Source organism: Theropithecus gelada, chromosome 13 (assembly GCF_003255815.1).
Source record: "Theropithecus gelada isolate Dixy chromosome 13, Tgel_1.0, whole genome shotgun sequence".
Classification (NCBI taxonomy): Eukaryota; Metazoa; Chordata; class Mammalia; order Primates; family Cercopithecidae; genus Theropithecus; species Theropithecus gelada.
Genome location: NC_037681.1, coordinates 19,020,364 through 19,041,851, shown reverse-complemented (window position 1 = coordinate 19,041,851; position 21,488 = coordinate 19,020,364). Strand labels below are relative to the sequence as shown.

Below are 21,488 nucleotides of genomic sequence, written 5' to 3'. Positions count from 1 at the left end.
GCAGAGCTCAGGAGGTGATGTTCACTCACTCACCCACCACCCGCCGTGTAGCCCGTTCCTAACAGGCCACGGACCAGTATTGGTCCACGGCATATGGGGGTTGGTGATCCCTGCTCTATGACCCAACAACTGCACTCTAATCCCTCGGGAAAAAAATCACTGGAACATACATATTATGTTCACCAAGAGACAGCATTATTCTTAATAGCAAAAAACTAGAAGCAACCAAAATACACATAAACAGCAGAAATAATACATAAATTGCGGCATTTCCATACAATGCAGTACTATTCAGCAACAAAAATGAAGTAACTATAGTTACGCTCAACACATAATGCTGTGAATCTTAGAAACATAATGCTAAGAAAAAAGAGCCAAAAAAAAAAAGAAAAGAAATACCAACTGTATGAACTTTAAAAAAATATGTGACCCTGTAGTATTTTGAGATATACCCTCAGATGCTAAAATTACAGGGAAAGGCAATTATAACAAAATTCAGGAAATGGCTAACTTTACGGGTAGTAACTAGGAGAGAGCCTGAGGGGAAACTTTGGAGGGTACTGGCCTGTTTTTAGTTTTTAACCTGAGTGGTGGTTACACAGGTGTTTGCCTTGCATTCCCTCCCCAAATTTAAGCGTCTATATGTAAATTATATCTCACAATAAACACTTTAAAAAAAAAATAAATGAATCAAAATCGTATACTCTTTGGAAGAAGGCTCAATACAGGTTCTCTAAGTGGTGAGAATTCCACTTATAAAACACGGTTTTTGCCGGGCACGGTAGCTCACAACTGTAATCCCAGCATTTTGGGAGGCCAAAGCAGGTGGATCCCTTGGGGTCAGGAGTTCGAGACCAACCTGGCCAACATGGTGAAACCGTGTCTCTACTAAAAATACAAAAGTTAGTTGGGTGTTGTGGCACATGCCTGTAATCCTTGTGGCTGAGGCAAGAGAACTGCTGGAACCCAGGAGGCAGAGGCTGCAATGAGCGGAGATTGCCCACTGTACTCCAACCTGGGGGACAGAGTGAGACTCCATCTCAAAAAAAGTAAATAAAAATTAAAATAAAATAAAACAGGACTTTAAGTTTTAAAAGACAAAATTCTGCCAGGCATAGTAGCTCAGGTCTATAACCCTAGAATTTTGGGAGGCTGAGATGGGAGGACTGCTTGAGTCCAGGAGTCTGAGACCAGCCTGGGCAACATAGGGAGACCCTACCTCTACAAAAAATTAAAAATTAGCCAGATGTGGTGGCACGTGCCTGTAGTCCCTGCTACTTGAGAGGCTAAGGGGGGAGGGTCACTTGAGCCTGGGAGGTTGAGACAATAGTGAGCCAGAATTGTGCCAGTGGCCTCCAGCATGGGTAACAGAGCAAGATACTGTCTTTTTTTTTTTCAAAAAGACAAAATTCTGTTTGTGTTTTCAACTCACAAACATTCTAGAGCTTGCTTTCCAAAATTTTAAAATTATGGCAGGATAGTGAAAAAAATACAGAGCTAGTTTTTTTCCTGAGCTTTATCTTCATAAAAAAAAGTTAAGATTAGACTGGGCGCGGTGGCTCACGCCTGTAATCCCAGCACTTTGGGAGACTGAGACGGGGGGATCACGAGGTCAGGAGATCGAGACCATCCTGGCTAACAGGGTGAAACCCCGTCTCTACTAAAAATACAAAAAATTAGCCGGGCGTGGTGGCAGGCACCTGTAGTCCCAGCTACTTGGAGGCTGAGGCAGGAGAATGGCGGGAACCCGGGAGGCGGAGCATGCAGTGAGCTGAGATCTGGCCACTGCACTCCAGCCTGGGTGACAGAGCGAGACTCCATCTCGAAAAAAAATAAATATATAAAAATAAATAAATAAATAAAAGTTAGACTAGAGGCTGAGCATGGTGACTCGCATCTGTAGTCCCAGCACTTTGGGAGACCAAGGTTAGAAGATGGCTTGAGGCTAGGAATTCAAGGCCAGCCTGGGCAACACAGAGTCAAGGTTGCAGTGAGCTGTCACTGTGCCACTGCACACCAGCCTGGGCAACAGAGTGAGATCCTGCCTCTATGACCTGTGTGGTCAGTCAGCCGCGGAGCTCCGTATGCTGGTCAAGCTCTGATGTGCTCTCCGGACCCTCTAAGGTCAGGACGTGCGGGTCCACTGGCCTTGTGGGGACAGGCATGCATTCTTTACCCACACTCAGCCACCATCTTCCTGCCTGTGGTACACTTGGTCCCTGGCCCCACCACATCCCACCACCTGTACAATGGGACCCTCGGGTACCGTGCCATCAGCTGCTGGTGAGGCCCAGGTGAGTTCCCTCCTGTAATGCCCTTAGGACAGCACCTGTCACCAGGAATCTTTAAAGCTCGCAGGTGATTCTAACGTGGAGCTGGGGCTGAGACGCTCCGGGTGTTGAGGACTTCGGCCAAGTGCGCGAACCTCTTAGAGGAGGAACGGCTGGGCAGTAATGGGGGCTTTGCCCACCACTTTAGCTCAGGACTCTCAGCCCCCCTTTTAAAATGAGGTGCAAAATAAATTTGAGGGACTTGAACTCAGGGAACAATTTTTTGTAGTTGTTGAGACAGGATCTCATTCTGCTGCCCAGGCTGGAGTACAGTGGCACAAGCACAGCTCACTGCAGTCTTGATATCCCAGGCTCAAGCGACCCTCCTGCCTCAGCCACCAGAGTAGCTGGGACCACAGGTGTGTGCCAACACACCTGGCTAATTTTTTGTAGAGACAAGGTTTCCCTATGTTTCCCAGGCTGGTCTTGAACTTCTGGACTCAAGCGATCGACCCACCTCAGCCTCCCAAGGTGTCGGGATGGCAGATGTGAACCACCGCATCCAGCCCTGCCTCTATTTTTTTTTTTTTTTTGAAGGAAAAAAAGTAGGATTAGGAAGCAGATTCAGGTTTATTAACAGATCATGCTTGTAAATGAAAGAATCTTTTGTTATTCCATTTTATAATGTTTCAAAGGAACAGGTTACCAACCATTCTGATGAGTTAGGATGGGAATGATGGTTTGAGATACTTGACCAGGGCATCCTGTGGTTATAGCCTTCACGTGGACTTCCGTTGAGATGCAGATTCCTCAGAGTCTGAGTCATCTCAGGGACTGTCTGATCTTTATGTATTCTGGATGCTAAATCTTAGTCCAGCCAAACAGGAATGACAATGGCCAAAGCATCAACTAAAGAAAACATGATCTATGGGGGTTATCATTTCTATTCGTAACAAGCGTGAACCCATGGAATATCCGAGAGCACTGCACGTGCATCCTGCCGTGGAGAGTTTTGAAATCAGACATGGTAAGTATTGTACGTATCAGATACTGGATTCCTGCTCTAGCAATTGAGTACTACGGAATAAATTATTCAACTTCCATAAACCTAATTTTCCTTATCTTTAAAAAATAAAGAAAACAAGTATAATCTTTTTGGCAATTTTTAAAATTTATTTTTTACTGATTTCTTATCAGTTGATTTTTGAGGATTAAAAAAATTACTGAGTTGGCCGGGTGTGGTGGCTCACACCTGTAATCCCAGCACTTTGGGAGGCAGAGGCAGGTGGATCACGAGGTCAGGAGATTGAGACCATCCTGGCTAACATACTGAAACCCCGTCTGTACTAAAAATACAAAAAAAATTAGCTGGGTGTGGAGGCGGGCACCTGTAGTCCCAGCTACTTGGGAGGCCTAGGCAGGAGAATGGCGTGAACCCAGGAGGCAGAGCTTGCAGTGAGCCGAGATCGCGACACTGAACTCCAGCCTGGGCGACAGTGCGAGACCTCGTCTCAAAAAAAAAAAAAAATTACTATGAGCCAAGCCACATGAATGTACATGAATTCCAGATCTAAGAAGGAATGTTCTTGGGCAAAATTCTAATTTTAAATAATGTAAAACAAGGTTGTTGCTTTGACACTCTCCCTGCTTTAGCTTAAATTTAAATTAGAGAAAGGATATATATTCTGTCATAGAACTGCTACCTGTATATTTTTCTGTTCTAATCATAGCATAAGAAACCAGGAGTTATTTAAAATAGTTAAACCTATTGGTAAATTATAGTCAGAAAAAGGTAAGTTTTATGTCAAAATAAAAACTTTCTGAGAAATACTCAACATTAAAATGAGTAATTTTACATGTATTCAAAAGGGTCATATTCAGCTATTTAGGGGCCATATACTATATTATATAGCATCTCAATATTAGACATTCTACAGAACTCTTAGGTTTTTTTTGTGGCTTAAGTAACCAACTGATACTACTTGCCCTCAACATTTTTCTAGACCAAAATTACCTTTGCCACAGAATTATGAGGTCTCACCCAAGCTCCTGTCCAAGCATCTGAGCAGATCCAAAGACTATTAGGGAACCACATCCCAGTTCACAAGCTCTTCCATACCCAACTTCTTCTAGATATAGATTAGCAGCCTCTCTCAGCAAAAATACAAATCATGCTCCAGAATTTTTTTTTTTTTTTTTGAGACGGAGTCTCGCTCTGTTGCCCAGGCTGGAGTGCAGTGGCCCGATCTCGGCTCACTGCAAGCTCCGCTTCTCGGGTTCACGCCATTCTCCTGCCTCAGCCTCCTGAGTAGCTGGGACTACAGGCGCCCGCCACCGCGCCTGGCTAATTTTTTTGTATTTTTAGTAGCAACGGGGTTTCACCGTGGTCTCGATCTCCTGACCTTGTGATCCACCCGCCTCGGCCTCCCAAAGTGCTGGGATTACAGGCGTGAGCCACTGTGTCCGGCCCAGAATTTTTAGAACGGATTATCCACCTGCAACCTAGATGTCCAGTTCCTAACAGACACAAATCTTTCCTTAATCAATAAAGATCAACCACACTTAGGGAATTTTCCAGAAATTCAGTCCTGATTTGCCTGCCATCCGGATCCTGTAAACAACCACCTAAAGGAAGATACTTAAAACATTTGTTCCCATAGGTTCTTCAAGTTCTCACCTTGAAACAGATTAAAGAACTAGAAAAAAGAAACTTATGATCATTTTCTAGTAGGAAGGCTTTATAAAATTAGACCTCATTATGTTCAGTTTTTATTCAGTTTTAAAACATACAACGCTGACTCTAGGCAAATACTATGCAACCACTGTCTATTACGTTTCTCAACATCTCTTACGTAAACAATGATAAATTTATTAAAAAATTTAGAAGCAACAAAAGTTTGTCTTCCAAAAGACTTACTAGCTTCACTGCCAGAGAAAAAGATTCTTAAAATCCATCACTTTTTTTCTTGCTCTCTTCATCTAGCTTAATGTATAAAATGTAATCTAAATTTATGCTAAAATGCAAATAAAAATCTTGTTCCATGTCCCTAGTATGATTATTTTCTCTATTGTCTTGATCTTTTCCTGCCTTTATTATAAACTACAGGAAATACTTTTCCAAAATTGTTTAGGTCACTCAGTTATAAATAAATTAAAAACACTACAGGTAGTATTTCATAATAAAGAGACTAATCACATCTGGAAGGAGAACACTGGGATTCTCGTGTCAGTCCCAGTACCAGAAAGTCATGGGATCTTGATCACCTTTCCTAACCTAAACATTGTTTTCCCTTGAATATAAAACTAATTGAAAAATTATCAGTCGTGCTAGCAAACAGCACATTACTTGAAAAACAAAAGTTATCATTACAAAGTTACTAAGAAAGGACAAGCACAGAATATGATAAAAGTTTGGAAGAAAGGAGAAAACACCTAGCCATAAGAAATCAGAGGGTTCGTGAAGGTGGCATTTACTCTCTTTCAGCTCTGAAATTCTCAAACTCCTTTTTAGCTGGGAAGCCTGAAATAGGCTTCATGGTGATATCTGAACCAGGTCTGAAAGGAAGGACAAGATATATATTGGATCACGCTTTCAAATTTTATATATACTTAATGATGTGACTTAGGATAGCAAGTAGAAGTACAGTACAGGTGAAATCTAGAGTACTTATCCTCTCTAGAGAAGTTCTCTTCTAGATAAATATTTTGAGATCCTCCATCTGAATTCACACTCAGAGAACCCCTGCTCCTGATCTGAAGAGAACCCCAGGTCCTGATCTGACCCCTTCCCCTCAGATCCACGGGCACAAACACTTGCCACAGATTGATGATGTACTTATTTACAAGCTTTTAATACCACAATGAGTTTGCATTTTAAAGAAAGATTTAATCTAAAAGATAACTCATGTAACTACGGAGGTTTTTATATTATTAAAGACTCTACTGACCTATCTTCAAAGCTCATAAACCAATTACATTTCAGATAAACCAAGTGCATTTTTAAATGAAAAATAATAACCAGATATTATTCAAGGCTTAACAATAACTTTTCAACTTAAAAAAAAATTACCTGTAGTAGCCCTCCATCATCAAAACGCAGTACTTCTATTATGCTCTCGGACTGAATGAATGCTGTGAAGAAAACAAAACATGCCATCACTTACAGGAACATAAATTTGATTTTCATAACATCTTTGACCTTAAAGTTAATTAACATAATTTTATATCTAAAAATGGACTGCTTAATGGTGATGGTTAAAAAGAAAAATATGACTAATACTTCAGAATTTTATAAACTAAAAAATACTTTAAAATAAAATAAAGCAACTTCAACAATCTACAGGCTACACGCATCAACTTCAAAATATCCATTACTGTTATATTATGAGAAAGCACAAAACAGTCATATTCAACAAGATGCAACTAATTATTTTCCCTGATAGATTAACTGAAAATATCAAAAGCATTTAAAAAAGATCACTACAGTATTCTATTTCCCCCAAGAAATGATCAGCTGAAATTCTGTATCACCTTCTCTTTGTAGTGATGATATGACCTGGGATCTACAGTCCAAGGGACTTGGGGAAGAAATGGGCAGGGAAAATAGCAAGATCATTCTGATGCAAGAAACAGCAACACAAAGGTAATATATTTAAAAGCTAACATAGTTATACCACACAATCTGGCAATCATGCTCCTAGTATTTACTGAACTGATTTGAAACCTTACATATAAAAATCTACATACAATTCCTTAAAGCAGCTTTATTCATAATCACCAAAATCTGGACATAGTCAAGATGGCCATCCAAGGTGAACAGACAAACTGTGGTGTATCTATACCATGGAATATTACTAAAAGAAAAAGCTACATACTGTATGTTTCCAAGTACATGACATTCCGGAAAAGGCAAAATTATGGAGACAGTAAAAAGATCAGTGGTTGCTAGGAGATCAGGGGGCGATGGGAAAGGTTCAATAAGTGAAGCACAAATATATTTCAGGGTGGTAAAACCATTCTTCATCAAATTGTAATGGTGGATACAGGACATGATGCATTTATCAAAACAGAACTTCACAGCACAAAAAGTGAACCTAAATATATGCAAATTTTAAAAATAATTTAGGAGGCTGAGAGACTCCAGGATGGAATGCATAATATGACAAAACAATTTAACTGTATTACAAATGAATGTATCAGCTTTACTGATGTTGGGGGAGAGGGAAGAGTGCTCACCTAAGTAACTCTGGAAATGAGTAGAATCTGTAAGACTGAAGGCGAAAGAAACCATACATATGCACTGTATTCTAGTTGATAATGCTTCTTCCCATGGGAGTTTGGGTTAACCATTCTGATGCCACTATACACGTACACTGAAATCAGACAATTAAGTACACAGATGGTAGACACTGGGAGCCAGGTGTCTCACTGTTGGAAGAGCAATTTATACAGAAACAAGGAGGGAAGCCAAAATGATCCAGGTAGTAATGGTTGAGTCAGTGATATCAGTATGAATTCATGTTTAGTGAAACATATAATTACATACATATAAGAATATTTATAGATGTGTATATTCATAGGTTAGTATACATACATGTATTTCCTTGCTCTGTCAGCTCTAAGGGCCTAAAGCAATGACATGCCAATAGCAAAGAGCGCACCTAGAACTCAGATCTTGTGTTTTAATGTTATTTTCCAACAAAAGAAACCAGGGCTTCCTGGAGCAATGGCTGATTTGAGGACAGGGGCAGGAAATACACGAGATGAGAATGGAGCATCCCATAGTGCCGGAAAGTAAACAGAGAAAACCACCCAAATCCTACACTGATGGGGACAGGGGAAGGAAGGTAAGAATCAACAGAAAGAGCTCCCAAATGACCAAAGCTGAAACAATCTGAGCAACAAAATGTAGTAGTACTAGATGTAGCCCAAAGTATAAAATAAATATCCATAAACCCATACTGCTGTAAATTGCTGAATAAATGGGAGAAAAGGGACAAAGTTCACATGCAGAATTTCAACTTATGTGATATTTCATTTGGCTTAATATGGAATTCACTGACTCCCATTAGTTGGTCTTTTGGAATTGTGGGAATACACTCACTGTCCCACACATGCACCTGACTGTTCGGGTATGACAAAAGTGGACAGTCAAGCCACAGAATAACACACTAGTTAATTAGATTACATTACCTAGTTGGATGTTTTTTCTGCCTGCCAAGCATCCTTTTCTCCCTAGTCTAGCAGTCACATCCTGATTTTATTTTGGGAAAACTCCTGTCCTCCCTTTCCTGTGTTTCTCTTCAATGACAGTGCCGACCTGCTCTACTTCCGTTCATGCCCTACCAGTCTGTGGCATATAGAGAATATTCAATAAATACTGAAAGCATGAATGATATCCTACCTTCTTGCTCAGGTACAATAAGCACTGGCATTTGTACTCACTGATGCAAATGACCTTTTTCTGGTTATGTTATCTCTAGTCCTGGCTTATAGTGGGATTTCATTATCAAGATCAGAGCTAATGGCTCCAACAGAATTACTGACACAGTATACTTAGAATGTCTCTAAGTAAAGTGATAATCTCTTTAGAAGAAACGACTATGAATATAAAGGGCTCTGCTTAGCTCTCCCATCCCATTCCTCACCTGTTCCCCCCACTTTTTAACACAAACTGAAATTTCGCAGGATCCAGAGAATTTTTTGGTTATTCCCTACTGGACACAAATTTATTGACATAAGAACACAATAAACTAACAAGAAATAACTGAACAACCAGATGCTCACAATGTCAAAGGGCCTCTAATTAGAAATTTTCTCTAACTGGCAGAGGAAACCAACAAGAAACACTGGAAACGAGCTACAGGTGGCTGCTATTAGAGTTACAATAGAACGACCACTGAATGAGTTCCCACCATCGAGCCAGAAGAAATGTCGATCTAACTGAAGAGAACTACATAAAGGCAGTAGTTTGGGTACACTGCATTTTAAATTAGAAGCTTTAAAAATATATATAAATTAGGAGCCGGGCGCGGTGGCTCATGCCTGTAATCCCAGCACTTTGGGAGGCTGAGGCGGGCGGATCATGAGGTCAGGAGATCGAGACCATCCTGGCTAACACAGTGAAACCCCGTCTCTACTAAAAATACAAAAAATTAGCTGGGCATGGTGGCGGGCGCCTGTAGTCCCAGCTACTCGGAAGACTGAGGCAGGAAAATGGCGTGAACCCGGGAGGCAGAGCTTGCAGTGAGCCAAGATCGAGCCACTGCACTCCAGCCTGGGCGACAGAGCGAGACTCTCTCTCAAAAAAAAAGAACATATATATATATACACACACACACACACAAATTACATTATGAATTATTAATTCATAGTTTTAAAAGTATGAGTTATTTTAAAACTATGAATGTTAGTTAAAAAGATTAATAACAGCAGCTGATTATAAAGTCTCAAAAGGAAAACACTTTGTTACACATCGCTGACTTTCCTTAAAAGATACAGAGATAAACAGGATTCAACTCTGGCATAAAACAAATTAACATATTTTGCTTTAAGCGGCCAATTATAATACCCTTCAATTATATGTCTAAAAAACTAGAACACTAGCTATAGACTTAATCATTTCACATGCAAAGTTAAGCTATAAAATATATGTAACAAAAGTAAGTCATCACATCTCAAGATTCAAAACCACAACTAGAAACAGCTTCCTCTCCCAAAAATATTTCCCCTAATTTTATGCTGTTAATGAATTCCAGAATTTCCTGATGTTCCCTAGTTCAAGCATCAAACAAATGTAATTGAAATAAAAATAACCTAATAATTACTGATCACTTTTATTAAAATTCAAACTAACCCTATGACACAGACATTATGATCCCATTTTAAAGTAAAGAAATAACCTGCTCCTGAATGACTACTGGGTACATAACAAAATGAAGGCAGAAATAAAGATGTTCTTTGAAACCAATGAGAACAAAGATACAACATACCAGAATCTCTAGGACACATTTAAAGCAGTGTGTAGAGGGAAATTTATAGCACTAAATGCCCACAAGAGAAAGCTGGAAAGATCTAAAATTGACACTCTAACATCACAATTAAAAGAACTAGAGAAGCAAGAACAAATACATTCAAAAGCTAGCAGAAGGCAAGAAATAACTAAGATCAGAGCAGAACTGAAGGAGATAGAGACACAAAAAAACCCTTCAAAAAAATCAATGAATCCAGGAGTTGGTTTTTTGAAAAGATCAACAAAATTGATAGACCGCTAGCAAGACTAATAAAGAAGAAAAGAGAGAAGAATCAAATAGACGCAATAAAAAATGATAAAGGGGATATCACCACCGACCCCACAGAAATACAAACTACCATCAGAGAATACTAGAAACACCTCTACACAAATAAACTAAAAAATCTAGAAGAAATGGATAATTTCCAGGACACGTACACTCTCCCAAGACTAAACCAGGAAGAAGCTGAATTCCTGAATGACCAATAGCAGGCTCTGAAATTGAGACAATAATTAATAGCCTACCAACCAAAAAAAGTCCAGGACCAGATGGATTCACAGCTGAATTCTACCAGAGGTACAAGGAAGAGCTGGTACCATTCCTTCTGAAACTATTCCAATCAATAGAAAAAGAGGGAATCCTCCCTAACTCATTTTATGAGGCCAACATCATCCTGATACCAAAGCCTGGCAGAGACACAACAAAAAAAGAGAATTTTAGACCAATATCCCTGATGAACATCGATGCAAAAATCCTCAATAAAATACTGGCAAACTGGATCCAGCAGCACATCAAAAAGCTTATCCACCATGATCAAGTGGGCTTCATCCCTGGGATGCAAGGCTGGTTCAACATATGCAAATCAATAAACGTAATCCAGCATATAAACAGAACCAAAGACAAAAACCACATGATTATCTCAATAGATACAGAAAAGGCCTTTGACAAAATTTAACAGCCCTTCATGCTAAAAACGCTCAATAAATTAGGTATTGATGGAACGTATCTCAAAATAATAAGAGCTATTTATGACAAACCCACAGCCAATATCATACTGAATGGGCAAAATCTGGAAAAATTCCCTTTGAAAACTGGCACAAGACAGGGATGCCCTCTCTCACCACTCCTATTCAACATAGTGTTGGAAGTTCTGGCTAGGGCAATCAGGCAAGAGAAATAAATAAAGGGTATTCAGTTAGGAAAAGAAGAAGTCAAATTGTCCCTCTTTGCAGATGACATGATTGTATATTTAGAAAACCCCATTGTCTCAGCCCAAAATCTCCTTAAGCTGATAAGAAACTTCAGCAAAGTCTCGGGATACAAAATTAATGTGCAAAAATCACAAGCATTCTTATACACCAGTAACAGACAAACAGAGAGCCAAATCATGAATGAACTTCCATTCACAACTGCTTCAAAGAGAATAAAATACCTAGGAATACAACTTACAAGAGATGTAAAGGACCTCTTCAAGGAGAACTACAAACCACTGCTCAGTGAAATAAAAGAGGACACAAACAAATGGAAGAACATACCATGCTCATGGATAGGAAGAATCAATATCATGAAAATGGCCATACTGCCCAAGGTAATTTATAGCTTCAATGCCATCCCCATCAAGCTACCAATGAGTTTCTTCACAGAATTGGAAAAAAACTGCTTTAAAGTTCATATGGAACCAAAAAAGAGCCCGCATCTCCAAGACAATCCTAAGTCAAAAGAACAAAGCTGGAGGCATCATGCTACCTGACTTCAAACTATACTACAAGGCTACAGTAACCAAAACAGCATGGTACTGGTACCAAAACAGAGATGTAGACCAATGGAACAGAACAGAGTCCTCAGAAATAATTCCACACATCTACAGCCATCTGATCTTTGACAAACCTCAGAAAAACAAGAAATGGGGAAAGGATTCCCTATTTAATAAATGGTGCTGGGAAAATTGGCTAGCCATAAGTAGAAAGCTGAAACTGGATCCTTTCCTTACTCCTTATACGAAAATTAATGCAAGATGGATTAGAGACTTAAATGTTAGACCTAATACCATAAAAACCCTAGAAGAAAACCTAGGTAATACCATTCAGGACATAGGCATGGGCAAGGACTTCATGTCTAAAACACCAAAAGCAATGGCAACAAAAGCCAAAATTGACAAATGGGATCTAATTAAACTAAAGAGCTTCTGCACAGCGAAAGAAACTACCATCAGAGTGAACAGGCAACCTACGGAATGGGAGAAAATTATTGCAATCTACTCATCTGACAAAGGGCTAATACCCAGAACCTACAAAGAACTCAAACAAATTTACAAGAAAAAAATCAAACAACCTCATCGAAAAGTGGGCAAAGGATATGAACAGAGAGTTCTCAAAAGAAGACGTTCATACAGCCAATAGACACATGAAAAAATGCTCATCATCACTGGCCATCAGAGAAATGCAAATCAAAACCACAATGAGATACCATCTCACACCAGTTAGAATGGCAATCATTACAAAGTCAGGAAACAACAGGTGCTGGAGAGGATGTGGAGAAATAGGAACACTTTTACCCTGTTGGTGGGATTGTAAACTAGTTCAACCATTATGGAAAACAGTATGGCGATTCCTCAAGGATCTAGAACTAGAAGTACCATATGACCCAGCCATCCCATTACTGCGGATATACCCAAAGGATTATAAATCATGCTGCTATAAAGACACATGCACACGTATGTTTATTGCGGCACTATTCACAATAGCAAAGACTTGGAATCAACCCAAATGTCCATCAGTGACAGACTGGATTAAGAAAATGTGGCACATATACACCATGGAAGACTATGCAGCCATAAAAAAGGATGAGTTTGTGTCCTTTGTAGGGACATGGATGCAGCTGGAAACCATCATCCTTAGCAAACTATCACAAGAACAGAAAACCAAACACCGCATGTTCTCACTCATAGGTGGGAACTTAACAATGAGATCACTTGGACTTGGGAAGAGGAACATCATACACTGGGGCCTATCATGGGGAGGGGGAGGGAGGAGGGATTGCATTGGGAGTTATACCTGATATAAATGACGAGTTGATGGGTGCTGACGAGTTGATGGGTGCAGCACAGCAACATGGCACAAGTATACATATGTAACAAACCTGCATGTTATCCACATGTACCCTAGAACTTAAAGTATAATAATAAAAATAAATAAATAAATAAATAAACAGACAGTGAGATATACTCAGCAAGGAAGTGGCTAGAGAACACTAGGAATTTCAGCAATGTGAATCTATGCTTCTAAACCCATCCCTATTTACTTTCAAAATAAATTTTATAGAATGCTCATGACTAACGGCACCTTGAAGAAACCACATTTTTTAAATTGGGCATATATTTCTGACAATAAGTGAGGAAAGGAAGATTGATAAAGGAAAAGAAGGGATTTACATTTCTGGCTTTTACGATTCTACTCAAATTTACTCTGAAGCTGGGCTCTGTAAGATCTACTTGAAGCTCCTCACACCGACCCACATCTCTGAGCTGTCTGTGAGTAACAAAGCCATTTATAATCTGTGTAAAAATGTCAGTGTGTCAGTTGTTGCAAAATAGGAACACTTGCGTTCAAAACAGAAGTTCACAAATTGTTTACTTCCCTATTTCATTTAGTTAAGATTAAAAATATCTTCAGTTTAAAGACAAATCTTTGTCTACAAGTTTTTGTTTTTTCTTTTAAGTGAAGATATTTTTCTGAATATTACGACTGATGAATGTAATTTGCGATTTTAATACATCTAAAATAACTCATGAAAAAAACAAATGCTGTAAATAACTAGTAGAAAAACATATGCCACATTGTGGGGGGTGGTGTCAGGCATTAGGAACCTAGGCTGTCATTGTACATCTTTACCTTCCAGCCTTCACAATCTCCTAACCCATAAAAGGAGAAGGCTGGAACAGTCAAATCAGTGATTTTTAAACTTTCTTCTACAAAAACCAGGAAGAGAAGAAAGGGCCACACAGGCAGGCCTCAGGAGGGTCCCCAAAGCTGTGTTACAGAGCCACCTTGCCTAGCATACTTTTGTTGTGGCTGGCGTCTTTTCCTCCTTCAAGTCTCAGCCTTGACCACACTCCCAGTGTGGCCCTCCTTGGCTTCTCAGAGCAACCCGGTTATCCTCTATTATATTCCCTATCTTAACTCTTATTACAACCTGTAAAAGTTCCTGGTTTGCTTGCCAACAATCTGTGCCTGGGAGCAAGTCTGAAAAAACAGAAGATAAGAAATTCTGGTTAAGATAATGACATTGTGCTTGAGCCCAGGGGGCAGAGGTCGCAGTGAGCTAAGATAGTGCCACTGCACTCCAGTTTGGGTGACAGAACAAGACCCTGTCAAAAAAAAAAAAAAAAAAGACACTGCCATTTTAGAATTCAACATGTTACAGACATCAATATCTCATTTATAGTTAAGCTTGCTCAATATTTTGTTTCAACAAAGGGCTCAATAACAATTTTAAAACATCCTGGACTAGGTCCATATGGGTCCCTTCGAACCATAAAGACATTTTATGATCAAAGCTTTGCTTCTTCCCTCATTAGTTTTATTATCTGAAAAATGTAATGTATACGTGTCTTCTTGCCACATTAAAAGTACAAGGAAATTCATATAAGCCATATTCTATCAAGACCACTCAATATCATCAAGTTCCTAAAGAAGCTATGCCCATGTTGTTTACTAAAGACTCATAATATAATCCTATGTAATTCAGATGTGCAGGATACGCACCATGCATCTAAAAAGATGGGCCAGAAAGATTTTTCAAAATTCAGTTTATAGCTAAAGACAAAATACCATAATTTTCACCTTATCCTAAAGTATCTAAGTCATCTAAAAAGATCTGTAAACTTCAGTTATAAAATGTAGAACTAATGCTCAAGAACCACCAACTACTCTTAGCAGCTTCAGCATCAGAACAATCACTACAACTCTGAAGCTCACACTGCAAATGCTCTAAACATTAAGCTATTATTGGAACTACAGCCCGTAACAGTAGGCCCTAGTCAGAACCGATATGATAAACCTAAATAGGCTGACTGTTAAAATATTTAAATGCAGTCATGTACCACGTAATGTTTTGGTCAACGATGGACTGCATATATGATGGTGGCTCCATAAGATTATAATACTGTATTTACTGTACCCTTTTCTATGTTTAGATACACAAAAACTTGCCATTGTGTTACAACTGCCTACAGTATTCAGTATAGTAACATGTTGTACAGGCTTGCAGTCTAGGAGCAATAGGCTGTATCATACACCTTAGGTATGCAGTAGGCTATACCACCTAGGTTTGTGTAGGTACACTCTATGTTAGCACAAGGATTAAATGGCCTAACACCACTCAGGATGTTTTCCACACTGAGTGATGCATGACCACAGTACCCAAAGTCTCGAAACAGAAACAACCCAAGTGTCCATCACAGATGAAAGGATCAACACGGCAGTTACATAATGAAATGTTATTCAGCCACAAAAAAAGAATGAAATTCTGATATATGCTATAACATGAATGGACTTTGAAAATATTATGCTAAGTGAAATAAACTAGACAAAAAAAGGGTAAATACTCTGCTTCTACTCACATGAAAAATCTAGAATAAGCAAATTCACGGGGACAGAAAGTAGATTAGAGGTTACTAGGCAACAGGGTAGGGGGAAGTGGGGAAAGTGAGGAGTTGTGGCTTAATGGTTACTGAGTCTCTAGGGTAATGAAAAAAGAATGGTGGTGTTTGTATAACATTGTGATTAATGCTACTGAATAGTACACTTAAAAATAGTTATAAATGGTGAATTTTATTCTACATAGATGTTTTTAAAACCACAAAACAACTCATTAACTTAGACAAAAAAATAAAAAATATTACAAGTTGAACCCAGCAATGTATAAAATTATGCATCATAACCAAGCGATTTTTACTCAGGGTATGCAAGACTCACCCAAAATTCAAAAACTGATCATTGTAATTCACCCCATCAACAGGCTAAAGAGGAAAAACACATGATCCTATCAACTGAAACAAAAAGTATTTGACAAAACCCAACACCTCTTCGTGATAAAAACTCTCAACAAGATGGGAGAAATGTAGAACTACCTCAACCTCAACCTCTAGATAATATCCTTCTTACTGGTAAAAGACTGAATATGTAGGCCCTGAGACTGGGAACATGTCAAGGATGTGGCTCTCTATTCAACACGTGCTAGAAGTTCTGTGGCCACTTTAACAAGGCAAGGGGGAAAAAAAGACGAACACACTGGAAAGGAAATAAAACTCCCTAATTGCAGGCTACATACTTGTTTATGTAAAAACCCCAAGGACTCAAAAAGAAAAGTCCTTCTTAAAGGTAATAAGTACATATAGCAAAGTTGTAGAATACAAGGTCTAAATCCCAAAATCCAGTACATTTCTATATACTAACAATCAGGATATGCAAAAATCAACATTAAAATGCCATTTACAACGCCATTTATGACTCCAAATAAAATGAAGTACGTCAGATATAAATCTAAGAAAGCATACACAGGATATATGTACTGAAATATACAAAATGCTGATGAAAGAACTCAAAGAAGACCTACATAAACAAGAAGACACACTATATTCATGGACTGAAAGACTCAAAATGTAAAGATGCTAATTCTTCCCAAATTGATCTGTGGGTTTAATGTAAAGCCTATAAAAATCCCAGGATGATTTTTTGTTGACAAGTTTATACAAAAAATTAGATAGGAATAAACCCTAGAATTGCTAAGAACAATCTTCAAAAATAAGAATAAAGTGAGAGAATCACTCCACCAGACAATATGTCTTACTGTGTAACTTCAGTAACCACGGCAGTGTGATACTGGCAGAGAGAGAAACACATAAATCACTTGCAGAGAGAAGAACACCTAGAAACGGAACCATATATGCCTCACTGGTTTTGACAAAACTGCAAAAGCAATTCATTGGAAGAACAGCATTTCCAACAAATAGCACTGAAGCAATGAGACATCTATAGACCAAAACAATATTTTTTTAAAAGAACCCTGACCTAATCTTTACAACTTATACAAAAATCAACTCAAAATACATCACTGCTCTAAATTTAAAATGTAAAACTATACAACTTTTTTAAAAGGATAGAGGAGAAGATCTTCAGGATCCAAGGTTTGGCAGTGTTCCTAGAGTTGACACCAAAAGCACAATCCAGAAAAAAAAAAAAAAGATAAATTGTTGTACCTCATCAAAATGAAAAACTTTGCCCTTCACATGACCCTGTTAAGAGCAGGACGGGACAAACTATGAGAAGGTATAAAATATTTGCAAACTACATATTTAACAGAAGTCTAAAGATCTACGCTATATAAAGAACTCAAAACCAGAAAAGAACAATCCAATAAGCAAGGGAAGAGATGTTCAACATCCTTAACCATCAGGGAAATGGAAAATTAAAGCCACAGTATCAGGAGGGTGAAAATGAAATACTCATTCCTATCAAAAGATCAACATCCTGGTCGTGACTTTGTAGTATTCTTTGTCAAGATATTGCCATTGGGAGGAACCAGGTACGGGCTACACAGGATCTCTCTGTATAATTTCTTATAACAGTATGTGATTCTAACATGATCTCAATAAGAATGTGTATTAAAAAACAAAATAGCTAATGATAAATTCTGGTGATTATTTCTGCCTGCTCAACAGTTTATCTTCAAACTGTTTTTCTAATAGTGGTTCTTAAATGGGTTAATATTTATAATATTAAGATAATGAAATTTAATTTCAGGACCTACATGCCATTATCAATGTTAATTCAATCAACTGGGTTGACAGCGAGAGTTGAGAATGGTTTGAAGAAACAAAATAGTACAGGAGAAGAAAAAAAAGCAACAGAGAGTACTGTCAGTGAAAATGGCAAAGTTAGGGACATTTGAAAATTCTAACAACATGAAAATTGGCAGCATCAGAATAAACTTTCTAAGAACTCTGGCAATTAACCAAAAGCTTGCAGCAATCCATGGAGTGTTAATGCATTTTTAAAAAGCTGAATCTCAACAAGAACAGTGAAATATGTGGCGTTTAACTTTTCCATTCTCATTCTCTTCTCTCCAGCTCTGTGACAGCACTATAACCAACAGCCCAGTCACAGTGAAAGCCAGCAGCCTGACAGGCAGTAAGGTGGCAGAACAATGCTGGAGCTCCTGGAAAGCCTCACTTCCAGAGAACTGTCTTTACCTGATGAGTGTGGTGAGTCCCAGTGAGGCCCCACCTGGAAGGCTATTTTTATTTGACCTGACTCAGAGCTTCCCCACTGTGAAAAGCCTTGACCCCGGTAACAGTTGTCAAAAACCTTTAGGGGAAATTTTTAAAAATCTGGCTGCAGAACAATGTGGTAGATGACAGTTGGGCCAAACAATAAGCAGACCCAAAAGTTTAAAAGGAAAAGTTGGGAATAAGATGTCCACGGGGCTGTAAAAAGTGTTAACACCTTCCTGCCAATCTAGAAGGTCCTGTGTACACATCGGGCTCTGGCTCTGCATGTGCTCAGAAGAAACCTGAGACATCCCTAAGCTCTCACACCTGGGGCTGACCCCAGGCTTTGTGCCAACAGGAGGTGAAGGCTAAGGAACAGCTGTCAACTGCCTGGCTGAGTGTTTTGATGTGCCCCAACACACGTATGTGCACGCAAATACACAGGCCTCTCAACAAAGACTGGGAGAATTACTGGTTCCAGGTTTTTAAGGAAATCTCTGTTCGATCATTAGATGACTATGAAGCTCACCACACGGAGACTTCGGTAGCCATGCACCACAAATAATATAGATTTAAAATAACTTGTTCAGAAAGTCACTAAACAAACAGCAACAAAAACAACAACAAACCTTAGGGAGGGGAAAATCTAATTTCCAGAGTTGCCACCTTATATGTTAATTGTCCAGTTTTCAACAAAAAATTGAGAGACATACAAGGACAAAAAAGTATAAAGGGACAAAAAATATTTAATAGAAACTGCCCTTGAGAAAGCCCAGGTTTTAGGATTACTAAATAATTTAATTCAGCTTTTTAAATATATTCAAAGAACTGAAGGAAATGACGTCCAAAGAACTAAAAGTCTCACCAAATGGAGAATGTTAGAGAGAGAAAGAAATGATTAACATAACCAAATAGAAAAGTATAATAACTGAAATGAGCCCCTCCCACCACCAAGTTTTCAAAGAAATTTAAAGAAACAAGAAGATATGGCTCATACATAGGAAAAAAGGCCATCACCAGTAATGGTCCCTGAGGATAGGACTTACTAGAAGACTTTAAATAAGCTATTTCAAATATGTTCAAAGGAAAAAAGGAAACCACGTGCAAAACTAAAATACGAGAACAACGCTTCACCAAATAGAAAATATCAATAAAGAGAAAGAAATTGGAAAAAGTAAGCAAATAGAAATTCTGGACATAAAAGTACAATAACTAAAACAATTCATCAGAGGGGTTCAATAGCATATCTTGGCAGGCAAAGGAAAGAATCAGCAAACTCAAAAATAGGTTGGTTAAGATTATCCAGTCTGGGAAAGAAATAAAAATGAAGAAAAAGGAAGAGTCTGAGTGATTACAAAACACATGAAGAGTACCACCATCTGTATAACGGGAGTCTCAGAAGAGGACAGAAAAAAAGGCATGAAGAATATTTGAAGAATAGGTGATATTAGTCCAAACTAAACTGTTACAAGTTGATGTTAATTGTAATTCTCACAACCATTAAAAAATAAAATTTTAAATTATTTAAAAAGTCTGAATTCAGACTAAGACAAAAATTGCTACTAGAGAAAAAAAGACATTTAATAATAATAAAGCCATCAATCCACTAAGATGACATAATTATAAACATACGTGAACCTAACGAGAGCTCCAAAATACAGGAAATAAAAACATACAGGATGAAGGGATAAATAAGAAATTCAATAAAAATATTTGGAGAATTCAATATCCCACTTTCAAACATGGGTAGAACAACTAGAGAGAAGGTCAATAAGAAAATAACAAGGAAATTTGAACTATACTAGAAACTAATTATAGAGTCCTCTACCCAAAAACAGAATACACATTCTTCCCAAGTGTACATGGAACATTTTCCAGGATAGATCATGCTAGATGTTAGGTCATAAAACAATTCCAATAAATTTAAAAGGACTGGAGTCATACAAAGTATGTTGTTCAACCACAATGGATATGAAATTGAAATTAGAGGGAAATTTGGGAAAACTCAGAAAATATGTGGGTATTAAAAAAAATACAAACCTTCATAATCAGTGTGACAAATAAGAAATGAGAAGGGGAACAAGAAAATATTTTGAAATAAAAACAAAGACACAAAATACTTTATGGGATATAGAAAAGCAATAACTAGAAGAAAAATTATAACTAATCATGCCTATATTAAAACAAAAATCTCAAATTAATAACTTAACCTACCATTTAAAGAGAAACTAGAAAAATAAAAACAACCCAAAGCAAGAAGGAAAGAAACAATACAGGTTGTTAGAAATATAGACCAGAAGAAAAAAAGAGGAAATTAATGAAAACAAAAGTTGGTTCTTTGAAAAGATTAACAAAATTGGTAAGGCTTTAAGCTAGACCAACCAAGAAAAAAATCATGAATGAAACAGGGAGTGGAACAAAAGGCAGCAGAAACTTCTGCAGACTTAAACGTCCCTGTCTGACAGCTTTGAAAAGAGCAGTGCTTCCCCCAGCACAGAGTTTGAGATCTGAGAACGGACAGACTACCTCTTCAAGTGGGTCCCTGATCCCTGAGTAGCCTAACTGGGAGACACCTCCCAGTAGGGGCTGACTGACACCTCATACAGCTGGGTGCCCCTCTGAGATGAAGCTTCCAGAGGAAGGATCAGGCAGCAACATTTGCCCATTCTGCAATATTTGCTGTTCTGCAGCCTCCGCCGGTGATACCCAGGCAAACAGGGTCTGGAGTGGACCTCAGCAAACTCCAACAGACCTGCAGTTGAGGGTCCTGACTGTTAGAAGGAAAACTAACAAACAGAAGGACATCCACGCCAAAAACCCATCTGTACGTCACCATCATCAAAGACCAAGGTAGATAAAACCACAAACATGGGGACAAACCGGAGCAGAAAAGCTGAAAATTCTCCTCCAAAGGAAAGCAGCTCCCTGCCAGCAACA

At 38.5% G+C, this 21,488-nt stretch overlaps 1 protein-coding gene across 1 annotated transcript in view; it reads right to left on the bottom strand.

Annotated features, from left to right (window-relative positions):
* The window catches only part of TMEM131 (transmembrane protein 131), a 252,530-nt gene that overhangs the window by 175,137 nt on the left and 55,905 nt on the right, over window positions 1-21,488 (bottom strand). The window contains exon 2 of the mRNA XM_025354313.1: window positions 6,340-6,401. Within this exon, the coding sequence (XP_025210098.1) occupies window positions 6,340-6,401 (62 nt within the window). The remainder of the gene's footprint in view (window positions 1-6,339; window positions 6,402-21,488) is intronic.